The following is a 27,824-nucleotide window of genomic DNA, read 5'->3' on the forward strand; positions in this document are numbered from 1 at the left end:
CCTTTTGTACTCTTGTCCATAGATGCTGAGTTCCTCCAGCACTCTGTACGTGGATTTCCAGCATTTGTGGATTTTCTCTTGTTCACCCTGGTGAAGATTTTTTTTAAATAATGCTATCCAGTAAGAGAAATTCTATACAATCCTTATCCTTCTTCTTTCAAAATAAGCAGAGCATATTGATGAATAAGCCAAAAATGTAAGCATTCCACTTTCATCAAAGAGTGTAGGTTTTAGGTTCAGACTTGTCCGGATAATCAAGAGAGGCCTTGCTGCAAGAAGTTCTTCTACTCAAGCATGCTTTCATAAAGGATGCTTTATGAAAGGTGCATTTTAAACCTTTTAAAACTGTCATCATTGATATTTGAATTTCTCCCAATTGGCTGAAAGCAAAAGAAGGGGCAAACCAGAAGAGTTAGTTTTTTTGTGAAACAAGGTAAATGACATGATTTGCTGAAGGGCACCTCATCAAAACTGTTTAAAGCAGCTCCAGTTCTTGATAACTGATATTTAATATTTCAATTAATAGGCGATGTAGAAGAAGTGGCTTTCATTCACTCAAACCAGCGTGTGGTTGGATCCAGCAAGGCTGAGAACCAAATGACCCATACTGCAATTCGTGATGTGTTTGAACTGAAGCAGTATTCCCAGGTTCCTGCAAACATCACCTGTCATACAGTTCAGGTAAGCTGTGCACTGAAAGGAATCATTTTGACATCTCCTGTAATAGATTTTGAAAATGTGTATAAAATGCCAGAATCTTGTCAAGAAATAAAACTGAACTCTTCAAAAGAAATGTACTTTAATAGGTTGAAAGTGTGTATTATATACATATTTCTGAAATGTGACTCATACAAATGATTAGTGCTTCAATGTTTTGGTCTAGATTATTTCAGTATGCCCGTGATCTTTAAAACTACCACCTTCAGTTCTTACATTGTCTTGGACAAATCTTTTTAAGTTAATCAACATGTTAATCACTAATTTATGATATTGTATCAGTAAAGTTATGTAACTCAGAATTATAATCTGAAGGATATAAAAGTAAAATCTGATCTGACCATGGCCAATCCAAAGCCTCAGGACTTTAAACAGTTTTGATACCCAAACCTGCTTCCTGCCAGGTTTGGGTCAGGTAACCAGGCTTGAGCAAGATGAAACTTGGGGTGATACATTAAGAATGATGCTAATGCCCACTTTGTGTGGAGTGCATTCAAAGTTCAAAGTAAATTTACTATCAAAGTACATATACATAGGTCACCATGTGCAACCCTGAGATTCATTTTTGTGTGGGCATTCACATTAAATACAAGAAACACAGTAGAATCGATGAAAGACAGCTCCCAACAGGATGGACAAACAACCAATGTGCAAAAGACAACAAACTGAGCACACACAAAAATAAAAAAATTAAAATAAATAAATAAGCAATGAATATGAGATGAAGAGTCCTTGAAAGTGAATCTCTAATATTGTGGGAACAGTTCAGTGAAGGGGCGAATGAAGTTATCCCTCTGGTTCAAGGGCCTGATGATTGAGGGGTGATTACTGTTCCTGCACCTGATGGTGTGGGTCCTGAGGCTCCTGTACCTTATTGCTGATGGCAGCAGTCAGAAGAGAACATGGCCTGGATGGTGTGGGCCCTTGATGATACTGCTTTCCTGTAACTGCGTTCCATGTAGATATGCTCAATGTTTGGATGGCTGTACTTGTGATGAATTGGGCCATATTCTCTACTTTTTGTAGGCTTTTCTATTCAAGGGTTTTAGGTGTTTCTGTACCAGGCTGTGATGTAACCAGTCAATACACACTCCACCACACATCTGTAGATGCTAGTCAGAATATTAGATGCCATTCTGAGTCTTCACAAACTTCTAAGAAAGCATGGCTTTCTTCCTAATGCCGTTTATGTGCTGGGTCCTGGACAGATCCTCTGAAATGATAACATCCAGGAATTTAAAGTTGTTGACCCTCTCCACCACTGGTCCTCCAATGAGGACTGGCTTAATGACCTCCGATTTCCTCCTCCTGAAGTCAATAATCAGCTCCATGGTTTTGCTGATGTTGAGTGAGAGGTTGTTATAATACCAATCCCCCAGATTTTCAATCTCCCTCCTATATGCTGATTCGTCACAACCTTTGATATGGCCTACGAATGTCAGCAAATTTAAAAATGGCATTGGAGCTATGCTTAGCCCCTCAGTCTTAAGTGTAAAGCAGGTAGAGCAGGGGCCTTAGCAGACAGCCTTGTGGTGCACTAGTGCAGTTGCAGATTGTGGAGGAGCTGTTATTGTCAATTCAAATTGACTGGAGTCTGTAAGTGAGGAAATCAAGGATACAGTTCCACAAGGAGGCATTAAGACCATGGTCTTTAAGCTTATTAATTAGTTTTGAGAGGATGATAAGATTGAGTGCTAAGCTGTCGTCAATGGAGAGCATCCTAATGCATGCATCTTCGCTGCCCAGATTTTCCACGATTCAATGAAGAGCCAATGAAATGGCATCACCTGCTGGCCTGTTGTGACGGTAGGCAACTTGGAGTGAATCCAAGTGGCTTTCAGACAGGAAATAATATATTTCATCACCCAACTTCATCAAAGTGGGTGTAAGCGCTTTGCATGATAGTCATTGAGGCAGATTACTATGTTCCTCTTGGACACCGGTACAACTGAAGCCTGGTTGAAATAGGTGAGTACCTCAAACTGCTGGTGAGAGGGTAAAGATATTGGTAAACACTCCAGCCAGATAATCAGCACAGGCCTTAAGTATACTGCCAGATACCCCGTCTGGGCCGATGGTTTCTCTGGGTTCGCCCTCCTGAAAGGTACTCTCACGTTGGCCTTGGAGACTGAAATCACAGCATCGTCGGGGGCTGTGGGAGTTCATGAAAGTTCCTCCATGTTTTAGTGGTCAAAGTGAGCACAAAAAGCATTGAACTCATCTGGGAGCAAAGCCTTGTGTCACCTTTGTCACTGGTAATCACTTTGTAGGAGGTGATAGTGTTCAAGCCCTGACATAGCTGTTGAGCATCCTTCAGTGATTCAGAATTAGTCTGGAATTGCCATTTCACACGTGAAAAGATAGCTCTTGGGAGATCATAATTAGTCCTCTTGTATTTTACTTGGTCACCAGACTTGAATGCCACTGACCTGTCCCTCAGCAGCTTGCAGATCTTGTGGTTCATCCAGGGCATCTGGTTGGGGAAGACGCTGAATGATTCTGGGGAGGGATGTACTTGTCTGTTACTGTTTTCATAAATTCCTTGGTAACCGTTTAGGCAAAAGGGGGGATGGAGTTACCTGGGGCATAGCAACCTCCATCCCTCTAGTTAGCAGGTTGCAATGTTATCACCATTTTGTGATCAGTTTAGGGACACAATCATTATCTCTGGATTTGAGAGCTCAGATTTATGGTTTTGATGCTGGGTCATGCCCCACCTTTTGTGTGTGGATTCATAGATCAGTTGCAAGTTGCACCATCAATCTCATCATAAAGGAATTATCAGTCAGCTCACTCCCCGCAGATTTTAATGTGCTGACCTGTGTTCCCTATTGGTACACTGAACAATGTAGATTTTTTAAAAATTCCTGAATTTGAAAACCTTTGTTTCTAGTTATTGACTCAAACCCAACTTTTTATTTCAGTTTCCATTGGTAACCGAGCTCTAACAAAGAATGAAGTGTAATAAAACTGTAAGATATAGGAATAGAATTAGGCCGTTTGGCCCTGTGAGTCTGCCACTCCATCATGGCTGATTTATTATCCCTTCAACCCCATTCCCCTTCCTCCTCCCCATAACCTTTGATGCCCTTCCTAATCAAAAACTTACCAGCCTCCTCTTTAAATATACCTAATAACTTGGCCTCCACAGCCAATCATAGAATAATGGAAGGCTATTTCACCCTTCAAATCTGCATTAACAATTTTGGAGTAATGGTCTTATTGTGCCCCATTCTTTCTTCATACGTCTGCAATTTCAGCTCTAACTTATTTATTACATTTTCTTTTGTAGGTCATGGTTTACTATTGAATCTACACTAGCTACTGTAGCAAGTGGTATCCTAAACAACTGTTGCAAAAAGAACTTCATGTTGCCCTCATATTATGTTAATGCTGCACCTTCTGGCCGGCAGCCCTGTAGATGTCAAATTAGATCTTTTTTATTTACTTCCTAAGCCCTTCATATTTTTACATATTATTATGTTTCTTCCTTGAGGGAACATTTCCAGCTTTTCCATTCTATTTATGTAACTGTCATCCATCCAATGATATAAATCCCTCTGCGTGGAGCATTAGATTGGTCAAAAGTGTTAATCTAGTGTTCCTCAACCTGCACATGTTTAAGGTTATGGATTCAGAAGTTGTTGGTGCTCACCACTCAGCTATATAAGTTTTTTTTTTTTTTTTGTTTTTTTTTTTTAAAATCTTTTTATTGATTTTTAGAACATAACATAAGTAAAATATAGTACAAAAAAACATTTGAGAGTACACAATAGATTCATTAATAATCAATTATATATTATCAATGTAAAAAGTCTCCCAAACTTATAATATTAATATGAAGAATTTAAGACAAAAAGCACAAAAAAAAAACCCCAAAAAGAAGAAGAAAAAAAAACAATATATAAAAAAAAACTAACATGGGCAATTGTATAATGTTAAGTACACACAGTAGTGCCAATGACTCCGAACCTCCATTTATACAATTCAGGATGGTAGCAATAAGGTTCAGGATCAGACCATTTAACTCACATGAAAATGTTGAATAAATGGTCTCCAAGTTTCCTCAAATTTAACTGAGGAGTTAAAGACCACACTTCTAATTTTTTCTAAACTCAAACAGGAAATGGTTTGAGAGAGCCACTGAAATACAGTTGGAGGATTAATTTCTTTCCAGTTCAATAAAATAGATCTTCTAGCCAATAGTGTAGCAAATGCAATCATTCGCTGAGAAGAAGCAGATAAACACATATTATCTATCATAGGTAGACCAAAAATTGCAGTAAAAGGATGTGGTTGAAGATTAATATTTAAAACTCTTGAAATGATATTAAAAATATCCTTCCAATAGCTTTGTAAACAAGGACAAGACCAAAACATATGAGTCAATGTAGCAATATCAGAATGACATCTATCACAGGTTGGATTAACATAAGAATAAAATCGAGCAATTTTATTTTTAGACATATGGGCTCTATGTACAACCTTGAATTGTATTAGAGCATGTTTAGCACAAATAGAGGATGAGTTTACCAATAATAAAAATTTTTCCCATTGCTCAGTAGATATAGGGCAATGCAATTCTTCCTGCCATTCCTTCTTAATTTTTTCTGATATATCCGGCTGTATCTTCATAATCATATTGTAAATGATAGCTACTAAACCCTTTTGATAAGGATTAAGAGTTAGAATTCTCTCTGTAATGTCCAGTGGACATTCTTTCGAAAAAGACTTTAATTCATTATATAAAAAATTTCTAATTTGTAAGTATCTAAAAAAATGGGTTTTAGGTAAATTGTATTTGTTAGATAGCTGTTCAAAGGACATAATGTTATCATCCAAATACAGGTCACGAAAACATTTTATACCTTTTGTTTTCCATAGGAAAAAAGCCTGATCTATAAATGATGGCCGAAAGAAATAATTAGATGTTATAGGACTTGACAGTATAAACTTATTCAAGCCAAAAGATTTACGAAATTGAAACCAGATTCGTAATGTATACTTAACTATGGGATTAGTTATCTGTTTATTAATTTTGAGTAACGAAAAAGGAAGTGAAGATCCTAAGATTGAGATCAATGAGAAATCTTGCACAGATTTACATTCCAAATTTACCCATTGTGGGCCAGCTACTGTAGTCAATTCTTGTGTCCAAAATATCAAATACCGTATATTAACTGCCCAGTAGTAAAATCTTAGGTTTGGTAAAGCCAAGCCGCCCTCTTTCTTTGACTTCTGTAAATATTTTTTACCTAATCTAGGATTTTTGTTCTGCCACAAATAGGAAGATATTTTAGAGTCAACCATATCAAAAAAAGATTTAGGAATAAAAATTGGTAATGCTTGAAATAAATATAGAAATTTAGGTAATATCATCATCTTAATGGCGTTAATTCTGCCTACCAAAGACAAAGAAAGTGGGGACCATCTATTAGCAAGTTGCTTAATTTGGTCTATTAAGGGGAAAAAATTAGTTTTAAACAAATCTTTATGTTTTTTAGTAATTTTAATACCTAAATAGGTAAAATAATCTGTAACGATTCTATATGGTACATGATTATAAATTGGAATATACATATTTAATGGAAAAAGTTCACTCTTATTAAAATTCAATTTATAACCAGAAAAATTACTAAATTGAGCAAGTAAAAAAGAAATAGCAGGAATAGATTTTTCAGGATCAGATATATATAATAATAAATCGTCCGCATATAATGATACCTTATACATCGCCTCTCCACGGGTAATGCCTAAAATATTGGGTGATTCACGAATAGCTATAGCCAAAGGTTCTAAAGCAATATCAAATAATAAAGGGCTCAAAGGACAACCTTGTCTTGTACCGCGAAATAATTGAAAGAAAGGGGATTTTTGATTATTGGTAAAAACCGAAGCTAAAGGTTTATGATATATTAACTTAATCCATGATATAAATTTTGATCCAAAATTGAAATGTTGCAATGTATTGAATAAATATGACCATTCGACTCTATCAAATGCTTTTTCGGCATCCAAAGAGATAATACATTCAGGGATTTTAGATGTAGAGGTATAAGCAATATTAATTAATTTTCTAATGTTAAAAGATGAATAGCGATTTTTAATAAATCCGGTCTGATCCTCAGAAATAATCCGAGGTAATATATTTTCTAATCTAATAGCTAAAATTTTACTAAAAATCTTAAAATCCGTATTCAGCAAAGATATAGGACGATAGGATGCACATTCAGTCGGGTCTTTGTCTTTTTTAAGAATTAAAGAAATAGAAGCTTCATAAAAAGATTGTGGTAATTTACCTATACTTAATGCATCTTTAAAAATTTTACAAAGCCAAGGAGAAAGTATAGAAGAAAAGGATTTAAAAAATTCTGCGGAAAAACCATCTGGACCTGAAGCTTTACCCGAGTTCATTGAAAAAATAGCCTTTTCTATTTCAGACTCGGTAATAGGTGTATCCAAAAATACGTTATCTTCAACAGTTACTTTTGGAATATTCAATTTCCCTAAAAATTCATTCATAATAGAAGAGTCCTTAGTACATTCTGATTGATATAAAGAATTATAAAAATCTTGAAAGGCTTTATTTATCTCTTTATGGTCAATCGTCAAAGTACCATCTTGTTTACGAATCCTAGTAATTTGTCGCTTATCTGAAGCAATTTTCAATTGATTAGCTAGTAGTTTACCTGACTTATCTCCATATGTATAAAATTGAGCCTTCGATTTAATTAACTGACTTTCAATCGAGGAGGTTAATAGTAAACTATGTTCCATTTGGAGTTCCACTCTTTCTTTATAAAGTTCTTTACTAGGAGTTGATGAGTAGATCTTATCAATTGCCTTAATTTTATCAACTAATGTTGATATTTTGGAATTAGTTCGTTTCCTAACTCCAGCAGAATATGAAATAATCTGTCCACGAATATATGCCTTAAAAGTATCCCATAAAATTCCACTAGAGATCTCTGCTGTAGAATTTATTGAGAAAAACAAATCAATTTGCTGTTTAATAAAGCTAATAAAGTCAGAGTCCTGCAAAAGAACAGGATTAAGCCTCCAACTTTTCGTACTAATATATGAATCCGTCACCTTAATAGATAACTTCAAAGGTGCATGATCAGATATGGTAATTGAGTCATATTTACAATCCATGACATCTGTAAGTAAATGCTGATCAATGAAAAAGTAATCAATTCTTGAATAACTATGATAAACATGGGAAAAATATGAAAACTCTTTGTCATTAGGGTGTAAAAAACGCCAAATCTCACAAATAGCTGAATCAACCATAAAGGAATTAATAAGAGAAGCCGATTTGTTCGGCAAAATTTGAATGGGCTTGGACCTATCCATCACAGGGTTTAAACAACAATTAAAATCTCCGCCCATTATCAATCTATATTGATTCAAATTGGGAAAGGATGTAAATAAACATTTAAAAAATTCAGGACAATCAGTATTTGGAGCATAAACATTAACTAGAAGAACTTTTTGATTACAAAGTAAACCAGTAATAAGCAAAAATCTACCGTGCGGATCTGAAATTGTTTCATGATGTATAAAAGCAGTAGATGAGTCTATAAAAATAGACACACCTCTCACTTTAGCTTGCACATTTGAGTGGTATTGTTGGCCCTTCCAGAACCTAAACAAGCGCTGACTATCCATCTTCCTTACATGAGTCTCTTGTATAAAGATAACATTAGCATTCATTCTATGGAATACATTGAATACTTTTTTCCGTTTGATCGGATGATTTAAACCATTAGTATTCCAAGAAACGAAATTAATAGTCTTAACCATCATGACAGTATATATTATAGTTAATACATAAGTTCGAAAGAAAAGTGAACTCATGAACCCGGAAGAAGGAAGTAAGATGGCGCTCATGGAGTAAACCGCACTTAGGCTTTGCTCCAAAACTTTTACGTTTTTTTAGCCTATAAACACCCCTTAAACTTATTCTAAAGGGGTTAAATATACTGAATTCTTCTTTCTAAACTATTTGAATTATTCTCAACTTGCTGAAATGTCTAAAGCAAAAGAATCGAAACAGTCGAAAGACTTGGTACCTTTAGAAGCAGTTGCGAAGATTGTGGAAACTAAATTTGAAGAGATGCAGGAAAAATTATTCCTAAGGCTTTCGAAGTATGACGATCGTTTGAAATCACTCGAAGAAAAGTTTTTGGAACTTTCACTGGAATCACAAAAACAACAGGCAAGCATTTTGGCTCTTGAAGAAGCCGCTCGTAAGAAAGATCGTATGATTGAAAAGATACAAGAAGAGCAAACCTCGACTTCTCAACAGATGGATCGTTATAAAGTTAAAATTACGGATTTGGAAAATCGCTCTCGAAGGCAAAATCTCCGGTTAATTGGGATCCCGGAAGGATTTGAAAGCGGTGATCTTACCGTTTTCTTCTCTAAATTTCTAGTGGATGTCCTGGGCAAAGAGGTCCTGGATCCCTCCCCAATAATCGATCGAGCACATCGGGTAACAAGATTTTATGCAAGTTCAACTTCGAAACCGCGGCACATAATTTTGAGGATTCACTATCCTCATATCAAAGATCGCTTGATCCGTCTGGCTCGTAAAAAAGGTATGATTATCCATCAAAATTTCAAGTTTCGTATCTTGGAAGACTATAGCCCAGAAGTATTACGGGCTAGGCTGGCTTTCAGATCGGTTATGTCGAATTTCCACCAGAAAGGCTACAAGCAAGCGCTGTTATTCCCAGCACATCTGAGAGTCGCCCTGGATGATGGAACTGTTCGGCTGTTTAAATCGCCTGCGGATGCTCAAGGTTTCCTGGATCAATGACATTCTATTGGGCTGATCAGTGTAATTTAGCCTATAAATTTGGATCTATTATGGTTTGATATATGGGTCCTTTTTTTTTATATGGCTTGCATATACTTTTTATATACGATTAAAGCTTTTTTTCTCTGCTAGGTTTATGCCGATTTTATAGTTTTTCATATTATTAATCTATTTGCGTTGAAAATGACCGATTAGGGTTTCTCTTTTGTTTTTCTTTTTTTTAAAATAAAAAACGATATACGCTTTCCTTTATACTTTTAACATCTGAATATTAAAACTGAGAGAGAGAAAAAAAAATGGCGTTTCTTCTTCCCGACTGACTCCAGTGTTTGGAGCGTCATAACTGTTTTGATGTATTTGAAAGTTTGAAACTTTTATTTATTGTTTTAATTCTTTTCTTTTAACTTTTTTGTTTATATACATTTATAACACTAATTTTATATTTTAACTTTTGTAGTATTACCCTTTTTATAATGTGGGTTGTGTGTATTTTCTTAACTCTATTACGTTTGAGTTGCCGTCTTGAGACATGGGGGTAGTTTTAGTATTAGCTTGCTCGCTTGCCTTTTTTGGCTTTTTTCTTGGGGTTTCAAGGGTGGTGGGAGGGGGATTTTTCTTTCTTTTTTTGTTTTTTGCTTGCTTTTTGCTTAGTTTTATTTTTTGGGCGCATATGAAACTACAAAAATGGCTGCAGTGCTATGACTTCCGGTTTCCTTTTGAGCTATATAAGTTTAGACTCGCCTGCTCTGGCCTTGTTGGTGTTGACTTGCTGACCACAGCTGTCCTGATTCAGTGGCAAAACCATGTGTAGCAGCAGGGCCTTATGCATCATGTGCTGACCAGTGAAGTCCTGCCATCAAGCATGCGAAAAAGTCTGTGCTGCAACCTCCTCCAAATAGTTGTCAGACCCTTGAATATTTTAAATGTTTTTTTAAAAAAATGAAAAATGATAGAACAATTAAATTTAATAATTATTTAAAAAATAAAACTCCTACACATTTGAAATATTTTTAATTGCTCGAAGTTATTTTACATATATAAAGTCCAATCTAATGCAACAATTTTTAGCACATTAAGGAAAGCTAGTTAGGAAACATTTTATTTCAGATTTTACACTGGGGTATTTTACTTAAGAATTATAAACAATATGGGGTGACATTTTTATTTGGATCAGCTACTTTATTTGGAGTTAACAATATATTGGATGTCATGGAAATCTTTATGACTACGTCCTTGAAAGTGTTGAACCACTTTTGTTGTCAGTGTTTCATGAAGCTAGTCATACACTTGGTTCTCCTCAAAAATGCTTTCAGCAGCACCAAACAAATGAGGGTCAGAAGTTAACACACCTGTCATTTGTGTATCCTTCTCCACAGACAGACAGGAAGGGTCAACAAGCAGCTGGTACCAGCACCTTGATTAGGGATGCACCCACAGGAATCTGTAGGTGAGTGAACTTGAAGACTGAAGTCAAAGGTCACAACGACCCAGCTTCCTTTCTTTAAAGCAGCTGAACTTATTACCTCTTTGCTTGGTCATATGATACTTTTGCCTAAAGATGACACCATAGGTGCCTCTTTTGTATTTGCAAGGGTCCAAGAAGAAATTGAACACTGCTAATGTGATGTTCTTAGCACAGACCATTCTTGATTGGCATGCTGACTTAATGTATTTGCAAAATGATGCGACAGCAGCAGAATGCATATACAGGAAATACTTAGCCTTTTCTTCCACTGACCTATTCTTTCTATTCAGGTTCTTAAAGCATTTCATAGTTGTAAAGATGTCAGAGTGCAGGACTTGTCAAAGGCAATCACAGCTGCAGAGTCAGGCTAGGAATGCAGTCTGAGCTTCATTTTGAGTACTTCGCTGTACCATTCTGTTTCCTGTCATTTCTGATTACGTTGTCGTTTCACATCCTCTGTGAATCTGGTCTTTGTAAGGATACTTGTACAGGATTTCAGGGCCCCCCTTTTCATCTTCGCAGTCTAGATCACCGATTCAAGAAGCCTTGTTTTGACAGGCACTGCCTTCATACAATAATTGTGCAATGATGAATGTGAAGCCAAGGCATGAATTGATTATGTGATAAATGACAATTGAGCCTTTATTTGTAATCATGTTTGAGCCTAAAGGCCACATATGTGTTATGGTGAAATTTTTCTTTGTGTTCAGCTGTTCATTGGGTGTTGTGCTGAATAATGCACACAGCCCACACAGGTTCTGAAAGCTGGGTTTGCAGATACAGGCAGTCCCTGCTCAAGATCTGGTGGTACAGCTGTATAAGCAATCCCGGTGAACACATTTCTCTGACCACCATCAAAGAAGGAGCTTGCAAATAGGATTTAGTAATGGATCTGAAAATAATGCCAACATATTAAACTGGAAGTAGTGACAAGAAAAATACTGTTTTTTTTTTGCTGTAATTATGTTGCCAGAGTAAGGAAATGCATTAGGAAAGTATTGAATATCTTGCACTGAAGGAAAACTTACACGCTATGCATATTGCCAAACTGAACAAAAAGTACTGGGTCCCATGTCCAAGTGATAATAAGAAGGTCGAAGATCAGCAGAATTGGAGGTGTCCGTAATGCTTCCATGCTTCTTTTATTATTATGTGTTAATTGGCAATAAGGCTTTCTACTTCATCCTGGTTAGATAAACATAACTGTGCTCAGAAACTTATTCTGTCTCACAATCCTAAAGATTTTATATTTTAAATCAGCAGGGGAATTTTCAAACCCAAGGGTCACCCATTCAATCAAACCGGGATTATTAACCAAGATTAAGTTTGAAAGGCTTTGTATCTCTTAATGCCAAACTTTGTCATCCAGTATGTTCTCATTGTATGTATGTTGTAACCTAAGTAAATATTTAGAGGCCATGTAGAAGTGGAAATTAAAATGAGCAAGTTGGCTGCCATTTGGGGACTCTGAAGATAGTATAGAAACATGTATTTATCCATGATAGAGCAAATTTAGGAATTGAACAATATGCAAATCTCAATAATGCATACAGTGCAACTTCCCTTCTCCATCCCATCCCACTCTCTCCCAACATTCCACCCCCAAACATGCCTCCCAAAAAAATGCCCAGTGTATCAGGTTAGTAAGGCATTAAATTATCTTTCAGCCAACATGTTAAACTTGTACTAGTAAGAGGAAGCATATTGTCAGCAAGTGCTTCCAGAAGTCTGCCAAGGATCAATGGATTTCTTCGTTTGCATATTCTAACTCAAAGTAGTTGACCATTTTCTAGTTGGTACTCGTCAGATACTCAGGAATGCTCGATCAGCTCTCAACTAGAAAAACAACTGATCTTCAGATCAACATACTCAAATGGAAAGATTTATGGTGTTGTATAAGTCATTGTCTGGCATCAGCTTAGTACTTCAGAGCATTAACTAATTTGTTGGAGACGGAGGAAAAGAGGGCAAAAAATAGATGCAGTGATTTAGACAGTTTCTCACCATTCCAACCCATTCTACTGCTTTTCTTTAGTGCTGAATTGTTTAGTTAAGTTAATTTTTTTTTTAAAGTCTCCTATCTCTTGCAGAAAGCAGCTGTCTGGCTTGGCCCCTGTGGAAAATTTACCTGTGCATGCTTTGATCAGCACCTCACATCAGCAGCCGAAAATGCTGAGGGACTCCAGCCTGACCCAGTGTCCAAGGTCAAACAATATCCAGTCAGTCAGGCCCCCAGAAGCTGAACGTGAGGATAATATCACAGTGCAAAGGTCAAAAGGCTATGCATCCACAGGCCATTCTGACAGAAAGGCAAATAAAACAATTAATTTTATCTGTGGAGCATCAGCTGGCAGGATAAAAAGTTTAAGAAAAAAGAACCTGAAGGAAATGACTCAATGTTTTGAAATGCAAGATGAAATTAATTCACAAAAGCATGATTATATGTCAGGACAGCCTCATAAAAAACATAATCTGATGGCTGACAAATCTGCTAGTGATTTTGCTGAAGGCTTTGACGACAGAATCTCTATGGGATGTTCAAGTCCTTCAACTGCAGCAGTCTCAAAGAGTAGACTGGACGGGAGTGGGACAAGCTCAGGGGCTGTGAAACCTCAGCAACAGTGTGAAGAGAGAGGACCACCACCAGCCGAGCTAAAGGGCACGCCAGATAACAACCACGAAATAACGCAACTCAAAACCGACTTCATCACAGAGCTGCTTGGTGACACCTCCATACTGGACCCATTGTTCAACAGAAAGAAAAACCTTACAGCAAAGCCAAAGAAAGCTTCTGGGGATGTGCCAAAAGGAAAAAGCAAACCTAAAGATTTCTGGGATTTTCTGAATAAGAGTAGCGAAGAGTATGCTACTACATTAACAGATTTTTCAGTGATAGAAAGGTTATGTGAAAGTGCACCTCTGAAGACAAAGGAAAAGGAAAAAGAATGGGATGGTTCCCTTTGGAAAAAGAATGAAAAGTTTTTGTGGAAGAAAACCTGATCAAGAGAATGGCTTTAGTGGCTCAACATCTGGCACATCACTGGCAGGTTGCCAACTATGGAAACAACTTTCAGACTTTCAATGGGGAAACAAAGCAAAAACCTACAAATGAATAATGTTTTAATTTATCTAAATACAGTGACTGTAAAGAAAAAATGCAGTAATGAATTTCTGCTTGTTTGTTTTACAAAATTGATATATATACATTTCATAGATTGGCAGAAGAATGGTGAGGTAACAATATACTATTGGAAGTTAGCCATTTGTTGCAATGTAGTTGATACTTGATTAACATTCTGAAAAACAGACTTGTTATTTAACATTTTCACTACAGTGGATTCAGGTTAATTGGGTCATCGGTTAATCAGGGCAGTCGCTTATTTGGGACAACTTACTGAAGAACAAAAACTAATTGAGAAACTAGCCAGGACTCCCTTCATTTATTTGGATCACTCTGCCATTTAATTGGGATAGGAGATTGTTGCCATAAGACAATTCAGAACTGTTTTGCTCATTGTGGTTTCAAGCATTCAGACTTGGAAATGCCAAATTTGAAGGTATCAGCAATTGTCTTGAATGTTACCTTTGGTCCCCACCAGACACTCAGCTCTGACCAGTGGCTACAAGTAGCTGTTTGCATGCGATAGCAGTCAAACCCCGGTACACCGTTTTGAAAGATGAGGGTAGCCAGCAAGTGTTCTACCCTGGTGAGATAGGGATATGCCTATCCTACTGGTGGTCTGCAGAGAGATTCAACAGCCAGGAAAGTAGTCCTGCAACTCTACGTGGAGAGTGAAGGGCTTGATGAGGACAGAAGAAGCCACGGTCATCCACTGCAACCAGGGAAGACCCCAGTTGCGATAGCTCCTTGTACCACCGGACACGGACTTCTGAGGTCAAGCTCGTGGAACTGCCCCAGTGCAGCGGCTTTCCATTTTACACACAGGTTACCATCATTGTTAGATAGGACATACACCCACCGGTAGTATTGGTAGTGTTCTAATTTATTCTGTATTTCAATTAACTATATAATTTGGTACTCAGTTATACGGTAGTTTCCCTTTTTTATATCCTTTTAACTCTATCCACGAAAATTCAGCTAATGGGGCAGCTGCTTAATTGGGCCAAAATGCCCTGGTCGCGATGTGTCCCAATTAACTAGAATCCACAGTATATGGACGCACAGTCTATTTTATACAGGGACTTCTTAATGATTGTATGTTACTTAATGCTTAGATTCGGAGATTTGGTAGGGAAATGCAGATGGTTATTCAGTCTATCAAGTCTATGGTAATCTGGTTGTTCTTATCAGTCATTGATTTTAAACCTGTGCAAAACAATTAATACATTGGTATGAGAAAGAGTGTTTTTAGTTAGTATGATTACTTATTCCCCTTTGATATTGAAAGGTTTCTAGTGCAGAACATGGAGTCCTCAGTTCTTATAAGCAGACTGTGAACACCCACGAAGAGGAGCACAGCTTTACTTGCCCATCTCTGCTCTGTGTCCTGAAAATTATATTTGGCTCACCACTGTCAACTTCTGGAGAGAGAATTGCAGGTTTTCATTTCTCTTTGCCACCTGGTATCCTTTCACAAGGCCTAGTGTTGAGATTATGTTGCCTGTTCCGGATATCTTTATTGGAGGAAATTGTAGCTTTGAAATTGGATTGGATGGCACCTATTTCCTTGGCACAATACATTCTAAAATTGGAATGAATTATATTAGAGTTCAGAGAAAATGTGAGCCATACTCTGATGTCAATGCAAAAATGTATGGTTAGGTTGGGCAGGGGGTGCATCTGTGCTCCTGGAGAAATGCATGTTTGCATTTAAAATCTTTAGGATGAGGGATGTCCTCGTCTTATCATCTCTCTGCTCATGTAGGAGAGCCACTCACACAATTCAGAGAGTTACTCATATGTGCATCCCTTGCTCCTCGAAAACAGAAGCCTCCTTTTGAGAGCCTTGTCTGTCGAGAACAACAGTCTTCTCAAAGGTGGAAAGCACAGTGTTCACGAGGGGCATCTTACTGGTGTTTAAGAGCATCGCGGTGCTCTCGGGTATTGAGAGGCATATTGTGCTTGCCTTCATCAGTCAGGATGTGGATTACAGGAGATGAGACCTCATGTTGCAACAGTGCAAGTTGTTGGTGAGACCACACTTGTTGCATTATGTGCAGTTCTAGTTGGCCAGCTATAGGGAAGATGTCATTCTGTACAGGGTGCAGAAGAGATTCACAGGGATGTTACTGGGACTGGAAGGATTGAGTTATAAGGAGATGCTAGATAGGCTGGGGCTTGTTTCCTCGAGCATGGGTTGTTGAGGGGTGATCTTGTAGAGAATCATGAGGGATGGTCATAATCTTTTTCTCAGGGAACAGGAACTTTAGAAGACAGATTTAAGGTGAGGGGGGAAAAAAATTAAAAGGGACATAGGAGTAACTATTCATACAAGTTGCCAGAAGAAGCTGTAGACTTGGGAATAATTACAATGTTTAAAGGACATTTAGACATGTCCATAGAAAAGATTTAAAGCAGGGTTTCCCACCATTGACCGAGGGGTCAATGGACCTCAGATTGGGAACCCCAGGTTCAGAGGGATTTTGGCCAAATCACACTAGCCTGGATAGACATCTTGGTCAGCACAGGTGAGTTGGCTGAAGGGCATATTTCTGTGCTGTACTGTATAACTATGACACTTACTGTTGTTCCTATAGAATTTCAAAATAGACTGTGGCCTTTGCCTCTGTATCAGCTGCCACCTGTCTGTGCCAGTAGTCCATGTGTAGTGATGTTATCACCAAGTCCTACAGACAGGTAAAGATGGCTGCCAGAGCAAAGTTCATGGTCTCCTGGGTCCGCAAAGCCCCTTGCGAGATTTTAGTGATGGTTTCCTTCTTGCAGTTTATCACCTTCTGCATTGGGAGAGACAAGCCAGTAAACTCACTAACTGTCTGGCTGTGTATTTGCACCAGCCTTGTCATTGGAAACATCTGAGTCCTCTGCAACAGAACAGATGCATGGATTAACACCAACCCTTAAATGTTTCCCACACCTGTTGCTAGGCCACTGCATACTGATGTCTAGTGTATCTCCTCACAACACTGTCTGTTTCAAACAGTCTTTTCATTCTTCACAGAACCAGCAGCTGGGATTTTGCTATGGGCTGCCAGGCACAAAGATGCATAATTGTCTGTATCCTCAACATTGTCATTTTCCCATCCCCACTGCCCCCCCCCCCGCCTACCCAATCCATGTTCACCTCTCCCCACTCTCTCTGATCCTCTCTCATGCTTTGCCTGCTCCTCAAGCTCAGAGTGATTAGATTCTGAGAAGAGTGAAACAGGGGAAGTTCTCCTAATAGGCTACCATGACAAAGCAGAAAATAGTTACTCTCGTAGAGTACACCGAAAATGTTTTTGTGATGTTGCCACAGGACAGGTAATATTTGGGGGTTTGGGGCAGGAGATGAAGAAGGTATATTCTGTCAATCATATCAAAGAAGACATTAATCACAATGAGTGGTGCACTTATATAGAAATATGAATGAATATCATGTATTTATGATGTAATATGTTTGACTTAGCACATTTTTAACTCGAAGACTAAACATATTCTGAAGATTGTTATGTCTCCTTTGGATTAGTTATTTTCCTATTCACCAAATCTACAGCAGCAACCTGCAGACCTCCTAGTGCACTGCACGATGAAGCCTTATGACAGGCTTACTTTATTGATTCATAGCTTGCTCTTTAGGCTTTCAAGGTACTGTCAAATAAATTGCACCTAACATTTATAATGGCAAATAACTAGGATTGCCAATAGACATAACTAGAGTGATCATCTTTACTAGGCAAGAATTGGATGAAAACTAAAGTCAAATGGGCAAGTACGGTTTCCTTTCATGAAGATTGTCCATTCACAATACCATGTGAAAATTCTAAGGTGGCAGTGTGAATACAGTCACGCTGAGTCATGGGTAATGCAGGTACCTGTGACAGAAATAACTGACAGAAAACAGATGGACCTCTGAAGCAAAAACATCCAAACATGGAGAGGTAACCATTTTACTGTTGAAGATTCAAACTGTTGATCAAAGATGTATAAAGTAGGGGTGCAGAATAGTTACTTGCATCATACACTGGGGTGCTCTCTACAGTAACACGATGAGGACTGTGTTACCCTAATCAGAGGCAACTATCTACTACCACTTTTTAGCTTTTCCTGCAAAGTCGATGTTGAATCCAATTAACTACCTCATTCTGAATGCCAAGCAACTGAACCTTCTTAACTAATCTCCCATGTGGGGCTTTGTTACGGGCCTTGCTAATGTCCATATAGACAATGACCATTGGCTTTCCTTCATTAACTTTGCTGGTAACTTTGTTGAAAAACTCTTGAGTTATGTTGGACATAGCCTGTCATGCACAAAGCCATGTTGACTGTCCCTAATCAGGCCCTGTCCATCTAAATACTTGTAAATCCAGTTTATTAGAATACCTTCCAATGATTTACCCTCTACTGACTTCAAGTTTACCAGCCTATAATGTCCTGTGGTTTATTTCTTTAGAACTTTTCCTGAACAATGTTTCCTGGACAACATTAGCTATCCTCCAATCCTCTGGCACATCACGCATGGTAAAGGATGCTTTAAATACCTCTGCTAAGGGCCTGTAATTTCTGCACTAGCCTTCCATAATGCCCGAGGGGACAACTTGTCTGGCTCTGGGGACTTAACCACCCTAATTTGCCTCAAGATAGCAAGCACCTCCTCTTCTGTAATCTGTATATGATCCAGGTTTTGCTGTAGTTCTACAGACTTGGTGTCCATTTCCCAAGTAAGTAAGATCTCCCCCATCTCTTTCAACTCTGTGCATAGCTATCCAGCATGACCTCTCCCTCTAGTCCGGGTAGCATCCTTGTAAATCTCTTCTGCACCTTTTCCAACTTGACAATGTCTTTCATATAACATGGTGACAAAACGGCAAAGTGCAGCCTCACCAAGGACTCGTATAACTGTAACATAATGTCCCTATTCTTAGGCCAGCATACTAAATACTTTCATCACCCTTTCTACTTGCGCAGCCACTTTCAGAGAACTGTGCACTTGTACTCCCAGATCCATCTGTTCCACATTTGTCAATGGCTTCCATTCATTGTATAGGTCCTACGCTGGTTTGTCTATCCAAAATGCATCACCTCAGACTTGAGATAAGTTGAGATCTATTTGCCATTCCGCAACCTATCTCCCTACCTGATCAAGATTGTAACCTGCTTCACTATCAACAAGACCCCCTAATTTAGTATCATCAGCAAATCTGATTGTGCAATGTACATTCATATCCAAATAGTGTACATAAATAATAAGAGGTCCCTTCACTGAACCAGGAGCACCCCTCTAGTCACATGCCTCCTGTCTGAGAATCGACCTTCAACCATCACCATCTTCTTTCTATCATCCAGCCAATTCTAAATCCACCTCCCTATCTCCCTGAATCCCATACAACCAGATCAGCCTGCTATGTGGGACTTTGTCAAAACCTCACTAATGTCCATATAGACAACATGTACTCCCCTACCTTCACCTATCCCATTAGTTACCTCTTTGAAAAGTTACAAAAGATTCATCAGGCATGACTTCCCAAACACCAAACTATGCTGACTGTTCATAATCAGGCCTTGACTTCAAGAGATGGCAGATCTGTCCCTCAGAAATCCCTCCAGTAGCTTCCCTACAACTAAAGCCGGGCTCACCAGCCTGTAGTTCCCTGGCCTGACCTTGTTACACTACTTGAACAATGGAACAACGTTAACCTCCCTGCAGTGTACTCAACCTTAGCCAGTGACTAACAATAGAGCAAATATCACTACAAGGGTCTCCATGATTTCTTCCTTGACCTCCCATAAGTTCTGGGGGTGAACATGGTTGGACCTGAGAATGTGTCCATCTTAATGTTCTTCAGAGCTGCAAATACTTCCTTCCTTGTAATGCAAATAGACATTGTTATTTATTGCCCTTATTTCTTTGGCATCCAAGTAAGCACTAAGGAAAAGTAGGTATTCAAAAGCGAGGTCATTTCCTGCAACTCCATAGATAAGCACTCCTGATGTTCTCTAAGAGGACCCAGTCTCTTCCCAGTCACCCATTTAATTGTTAATACAGCCAAAGAATGTCTTGACTTTCATACTGTCTGTCAAGTCCATCTCGTACCCTATTTTTACTCTGCTGTTTTCCCCCTTAAGCCTGCTCTTGAACTTTTTATATTCGTCAAAGGATTCATTCATACCCAGCTACCTAAATGCGATGTATGCTTCCTTCTTTTTCCTTACTAGTGCCTTGAGATCTCCTGTCAGTCAGGATTCACTAAACTTGGTACGTTCACCCTTCACCCAACAATCTGGTTTAAACCTGCCTTGGTGGAAAAAACAATTTCCTTACCAGATATCAGTCCCTCTCCAATTCAAGCGCAACCTGTTGCTCTTGTACGAGTTACCTCTACCCCAGAAGAGATCCCATTATCCAAGACCCTGATTCCCTGTCTTTCATCAAAATCAATAATTTGAGCAGAACATACAAGGCACAGTTAGTAATTTTGCAGATGTCACTAAGATAGGTGATTTCATGGACGGTGAAGAAGATAATCAGGAATGCAATGGGATCTTGATCAGCTGGGGAAAGTGGGCCAAGAAATGGCAAATAGTTTCATTTGGATAAGTGTGAAGTGCTGTATTTTGGGAAGTCAAACCACGGTAGGACTTTTACAGTGAATGGTAGGGCCTTGCGGTGTCTTGTAGAACTGAGAAACCTAGGAGTATGAGTGTTCATTTCCCCGAAAGTGGTATATTAGACAGGCAGGGTGATGATGAAGTCCATTAGCATGCTTGCCTTTGTCAACCAGGCCAATGTGTATAGAAGCTGTACAAGATGCAGTTTGAGAGGAAGTCAGATGTACCAGTATTTCAGTGAAGTAAGTGGAATTACAGAGGCATGTGAGAGGAGCTGGCCGAAGTTGATTGGAAGGGGACACTAGCAGGGATGACGGCAAAACAGGAATGGCTTGACTTTCTGGGAGCAATTTGGAAAACACTGGATAGATATATCCCAAAGTTGAAGTAGAATTCTAAAGGGAGGATAACACAACCGTGGCTGACAAGTAAAGGCAAATACAACATAATAGCAAAAGAGAGGGCGTATAATATAGCAAAAAAATATGGGAAACTGGAGGATTGGGAAGTTTTAAAAACCAACAGAAGGAAACAAAAAAAAGCCAGAAAGTGATGAAATATGAAAGTAAGCTAGCCAATAATATAAAAAAGTTTTTTCAGATGTATAAAGAGTAAAAGAGAGGCAAGAGTGGATATCGGACTGCTGGAAAATGATGCTGGAGAGGTAGTAATGAGGGACAAAGAAATGGCAGACAATCTTCGTAAGTATTTCATGTTAGTCTTCACTCTGGGGAAAGTGCAGACATGGTACATGAGTATGAATCCAGGAATGAAAGGGTTAACGTATGAGCAGCATTTGATGGCTCTGATCCTATACTTGCGAGAGCTTAGAAGAATAAAGGGAGATCGCATTGAAACATCGAATATTGAAAGGCCTAGATAGATTGGATGTGGAGAGGATGTTTCCTATATTGGGGGAGTCTAGGACCAGAGGGCACAGCCTCAGGGTAAAGGGATGTCCATTTAGAACAGAAATGAGGAGGGATTTCCTTGGCCATTTCCACAAATAGCTGTGGAAACCAAGCTACTGGATATATTAAAAGTGGAATTTGCTAGGTTCTTGATTATTAGGATAGCAAAGGTTACAGGGAAAGGCAGAAGAATGGGGTTGAGCAGGATGATAAATCTGTCATGATAGATTTGTAGAGTAGACTGAATGGCCTAATGATATTCGTGTCTTATTATGATGCTGAGGCTATGGGGTGATGTCACTGAGCTGAAAGGAGGGCAGAAAAGATCTACAGAGTTATTGCCAGGACCCATATGGGTGGGTTATAGTGATAGATTGGATTGGCTAGGACTTTATTCCTTGGAGCATAGAAGACTGAGGGGTGATCTTATAGAGGTGTATGAAATCATGAGGGACATAAATAGACAAATTTGGGAAATCCAAAACTACAGAGCCTAAGTTTAAGGTGAGAAGGGAATAGGAACCTGAGGGGCAACCTTTTACACACAGAGAATTAGATGTATGTGCAATGGCTGCAAGAGGAAGAGGAGAGAAAATATTCTAAATATATTTTGACAGGAGAATGGATACAGAATGTTTAGAGATATGTGGCTGAAAAGCAGGCAAGTAGGACAAGCTTTGGCATCTGTCAGCCTGGACAACTAGGGCTGAAGGTCCACATTCTATACTGTATGGCTGGTTTTCTCAGTCTTCAAAATACATAATTCAACCCTTCTGGTCTAGGTGCCACTTTTGTAAATCTGTACTGAAAGCCTGAATCTCAGTACTTAAACTTGAATAGAGGATTCCGGATGGTATGATCAAGATCCTGTTCAGCGTTTTTGTTTCAGCCTTTATGGAACAGTAACTAAGTTGTTCTTTGCTCTTGTGAATTGACTTTTAATGAAATTATTGTCTTGAAAACTTCACATTCTAGATCCTTAAAAAAAAAAATTGTTGATGCATCATGATATTGCTCAAAGTCAAGTATATTTCATTGTTTGTTTTCCTTTCTCCTTTATTTGGTTTCTATGTAAGACCTCCATGTTAAAGATGCTATATATGGTAAATGCCAGTCACATATTTTATTACTCAATGTTCTTCTTATTATATAATAAATGAGAAGAACATTTGGGTTCTATTTTTGAACCAGCCAATGCAGCTTCAATTTTGCTGCTAGCTCAGAATAAGTAGTTGTAAGTGCTCAGATTATGTCATTTAAAATTTGATGTTATTTCCTGACATGGGTTTGTGGTTATAAATGCTTTGTAACTTGGGATTTTTATTAACCCCATTATTTTCACAGGGCAATCACAGGGCAATCACTGGACTTCATAGTGCTATAGAAAATGTAGCACAGCAACAGGCCCATCTAGTCTGTGCTGAACTATTTAAACTGCTTAGTCCCATCAATCTGCACCCAGACTATAGCCCCCCATACCTTTCCCATCCATGTATCTATCCAAACTAAACTGAGAGAAAATTTAAAAATTCTGAGGTGCAAAGAGACTTGGGCGTCCTTGTACATAATTCCTTAAAGATTAATTTGCAGGTTGAGTCAGTGGTGAGGAAGGCAAATGTGATGTTAGCATTCATTCCAAGAGGAAGGATGTAATGTTAAGGCACTGATGAGGCCTCATTTGGAGTTATTGTGAGCAATTTTGGGGCCCTTATTAAGAAAGGATGTGCTGACATTGAAGTGGGTTCAAAGGAGATTTATGAAAATTATTGCGGGAATTGAAAGGCTTATCATATGAGGAGTGTTTGATGTGTCTGGGCCTGTACTCAATGGAATTCAGAAGGATGAAGGGGCATCTCATTGAAACCTCTCAAATCTTGAAAGGCATTGATAGAGTGGATGTGGAGAAGATGTTTCTTATGTGGGGAAGTTTAGGACCAGAGGACACAGCTACAGAATAGAGGGATGTCCCTTTAGAACAGAGAAGAGGAGAAATTTCTTTAGCCAGAGAGTGGTTAATCTGTGGAATTCGTTGCCATAGGTGAAAGTGAAGGCCAAGTCATTTGGTTGTTATATAAGGCAGAGGTTGATAGGTTCTTGATAGTTCTGGGCAAGAAGGGTTACAGAGAGAAGGCAGGAGATTGGGGCTGAGAGGGAAATTGGATCAGCCATGATGAAATAGCAGAGCAGTTTTGGTCATCTACCTAAAGGAAAATGTAACTAAGGTTGATGGGCTAAATGGCCTAATTTTGCTCTGATGTCAGAATCAGGTTTATTATCATCAGCATGTGTCGTGAAATTGGTTAATTTAGCAGCAGCAGGAGCTCAATGCAATACATAATATAGAAGGAAAAAATATAATAAATAAATCAATTACAGTATACATATGTTGAATAGATTAAAAATTGTGCAAAAAACAGAAATAATATATATCTTAAAAAGTGACATAGTGTTCAGAGGTTCAATGCCATTTAGGAATTAAATGGCAGAGGGGAACAATCTGTTCGTGAATCTCTGTGTGTGTACCTTCAAGCTTCTGTATCTCCTACCTGATGGTAACAGTGAGAAAATCGCTTTCACCACTTGCACTAGCAGCTCATTCCACACACTCACCATCCTCCATGACCTGATCAACACATTAATGTCATGTGGAGGCTTGTGTGCTTCAAGGACTCCCAAGTGATGCCAACTCAGGGCCACCCATGTTGGAACAGCTGTGAACAAGATGCCAGACAAAGACCGATCCAACCCCAGCTCCCGAACGGATAGAATTATGTCTGCCGCTCCCAGGCCACACTTGCCATAAGAAACAACCACCCTCTGAGTGAAAAAGTTTCTCCTCATGTTCCCCTTAAAGATTTCACCTTTTGCCCTTAACTCATGATCTCTGGTTGTAGTTTCATCCACCTTCAGTGTAAAAAGTCTGTTCGCATTTACCCTATCTATACCCCACATAATTTTGTACATCTCTATGAAATCTCCCCTATGTTCCAAGGAAAAATGTCCTACTCTATTCAATCTTTCAATCCTATTCAATCCTCCAGACCCAGCAATGTTGGTGTAAAATTTCTCTGTACTCTTTCAACCTTATTTACAACTTTCTTGTAGGTAGTGTCCTAAACTGCACTCAATACTACAAACTAGAACTCACCAATATCTTATACAACTTCAACATAACATCCCATCTCCTGTACTTCATACTTTGACCTATGAAGGCCAATACCAAGAGTTTTCTTTATGATCCTATCTACCTATGACACCACTTTCAATGAATTATGGACATACTCCCAGATCCCTTTGTTCTACTGCATTCCTCACTGCCGTAACACTCAACTGTGTAAGACCTACCCTGTTTAGTCCTCACAAAGTGCAACACATCACACTTGTCTGCATTAAATTCCATCTGCCATTTTTCAGCCTATTTTTCCAGCTGGTCCAGATCCCACTGCAGGCTCTGATAGTCTTCCTTGCTGCCCACTACACCCCCAATCTTGGTGTCATCTGCAAATTTGCTGATCTAGTTAACCACATTATCATCCGGATTGTTGATATAGATAACAAATAACAATGGATCCTACACCAATTAGACACATTGGTCTCTAATTAGTCCATTAGACACAGTCCTCCAGTCAGAGAGGCAACCATCGACTACCGTTCTCTGGCTTCTACCACAAAACCATTGTCCCATCCAATTTACTACCTCATCTTGAATGCTGAGCGACTGAATCTTCTTGACCAACCTCCCATGTGGGACTTAACAAATGCCTAGCTGACGTCCATAGGAGTCCAGGTTAGTTGGTAGCTCTACAGTTACCTCACAACATTTCTTACATTTGACACAACTATTAGAAATGTTGAAATCCTCTTATTATCTAATAACAGCTAATAGCTGAATATACTTATCCATCCAACAGGGAACCTAAAATAAAGTGACCTTAATTCGCATCATTTGTGATGACAGTAAATGAGAGGTTGGTGGGTTTGTGTAAATCGCTGATGTTTTATTACTCCCAGTCCCTCCAACTGACTCTTGACTTCCTTCATGCATATGATAGAAGTAATTACTAAATTTTAGGAATTCTGGTTGATTCAGTTTTGGGCTAAATAAGTAAGTGGAGTTTATCATGTAGAGCGTTGTGTGAGGCAATCAATTCAGATATTGGAAGGGACGGTTTGATCATGTATTACTGAGCTGGGCCACACATATGAGGTCATGAAACTTTTGGCAGTGTTACATCCAGGACTTGGGGGTTTTGCTCCAGGATTTGACCTCAGTAGTCACCTCCTCTGTTGGTTGACCTCTTTGGTGCAGGCTTTCTTGAGTTCCCATGGGTGAAGAAATAGAGAAATCTTTGTCTCCACTTTGTCAATCTAGGCATTGGGACCCATTGTCTGAAACTTGGATGGCTGCTCTCTCTTCTGTATAGTCATGACTTTCTCCAAGATTTTAGGCTAGTTGGCCTTAGACCGGCCCTCAAAAAAGAACCAAATGTCTTTTAGCACCAGAGCATATCGGGTAGTGGGACCAGTACGTAGACACGAGATTGGATGTAGAATGAGGTACACGGGATGAGTGCTCAATGAACAGGATCTGTGCCTGAAAGGGTATTCTGAACAAGACTTATTGCATATTAACTTTACCTTATAGACAAACAAAAATATTTACAGAGGAAAAAAATGGGCTTGTGTTCAGTGGAAACTGTGAAGAATTAAATAATTCTCTTGCCTGTTGACAGGCTTCAGCATGAATCCCTAAAATACTGAAGCAATCTACTTTGTTATATTAACATGTTTTAGCATGACTTGTGCTTCTCTCATTGAGCTGAAAACATAAAGAGCGAATGTGATTTCTGTGCACTGGTCTATATAACCTTTCCCAAACAAACAAAAGTGCTCTTTGTGGAGGGTCTGGATCTCACTGAAAGCTCCAACAATGGGCAATAAGGTAGGCAGCTGATTATAGCTTTCTGATAAGAATTGTTCAGGCTCTCAGTGCCAGGAAAAACAGGGGCCTGCAAATCTGCTTCTTGGTTATTTGTGCTGGGCTGCTGTTTTTCAAAGTGGAAATAACACAAACTGGCATTACTGCTTCTCTTCATCAAAATAAGAAAACACCATCGTTAATTAAATGAGTTCCCCAAGTTTTAAAAGGCATAAGCTATGATAGGGTAGATTATGGTGAGTTTTTAAAATTAGAGGAAAGTATATCAAGAGTCTTTAATTTAGCTTGGGGTTGAAGTTTTAGTGCATTTGATGCTTCCACAAATGTTGACAATGGACTGGTGAATTCTGTTTAATGATGACTTCCTGTCGATGTTGCACAGAACCATTAATTCCTCTAAGCATCTAGTACTGCTGAATTTACACATTCATCACCTGAAACCTCAAATGAAAATCAAATCTATTAATGTTGAGAGATGGTAAAAGATTTATGAAAGAAATCCTTTCTTTAGGGTGTTATTTCCAACAAGTTACTGAGGTTCATTAATGTTTTGTTTTCTCATCTACTTCATTGTGCCTGTGTGTGTGTGTGTGTGTGTGTGTGTGTGTGTGTGTGTGTGTGTGTGTGTGTGTGTGTGTGTGTGTGTGTGTGTGTGTGTGTGGAGTCGTCGGGGCACCGTCATGAGAAGCTTTTTCCACCAATCTTTTTGGTGATTGCTCATCGTACGGTGTGTCTTGGGCATCTGAAACCTGGTGGAGCCCAACCCTCTCCAGGATTTTTTTACAAGGTCGAGCTGCTAGATCGACACTCAACCCAGGCACGGATGGAGAGTGTGCAGGGGAGCCGGCCAGATTCGAACTCGGGACCTCTCGCCCCAAAGTCCACTGATGCCACTATGTCAACAGCCGGTATGTATTAAGTGTTGTTTGGGGTATATGGCAATGGGCTTCTGACAAATCCCATAGGAGTCCAGGTTAGTTTCTAGCTCTACAGTTACCTCACAACATTTCTTACATTTGACATAACCATTCATCAGTATGTACTTCATTACATACAATTAAAAATGATGTTTTGTTTATTTTCAGATATTTTTATCTTTTGTGCTTGAATATAAACACGAGATTCCACCACTAAGCACAACTTTCTCCCTCCACCTCACCCCTCTCCCTTTCCACAGGGATCACTCTCTACAGAACTCCATTGTCCACTTGTCCCTGCCACTAATGGCAGTGGTGTAATGG

At 38.8% G+C, this 27,824-nt stretch overlaps 1 protein-coding gene across 4 annotated transcripts in view; it reads left to right on the forward strand.

Moving 5' to 3' along the window:
- The window catches only part of ercc6l2 (excision repair cross-complementation group 6-like 2), a 96,113-nt gene extending 78,481 nt beyond the window's left edge, over positions 1–17,632 (forward strand). For 2 of the 4 annotated variants that reach the window (XM_073071393.1, XM_073071401.1), the window contains exons 18-20: positions 527–681; positions 10,918–10,988; positions 13,097–17,632. In XM_073071393.1, the coding sequence (XP_072927494.1) occupies positions 527–681; positions 10,918–10,988; positions 13,097–14,006 (1,136 nt within the window). In that variant the 3' untranslated portion in view covers positions 14,007–17,632. Of the gene's footprint in view, positions 1–526; positions 682–10,917; positions 10,989–13,079 lie in introns of those variants that run through there. The other 2 variants (XM_073071410.1, XM_073071418.1) reach the window with 2 other exon arrangements.
- Positions 17,633–27,824: the final 10,192 nt, after the last annotated feature.

Source organism: Hemitrygon akajei, chromosome 2, assembly GCF_048418815.1.
Source record: "Hemitrygon akajei chromosome 2, sHemAka1.3, whole genome shotgun sequence".
Lineage (NCBI taxonomy): Eukaryota > Metazoa > Chordata > Chondrichthyes > Myliobatiformes > Dasyatidae > Hemitrygon > Hemitrygon akajei.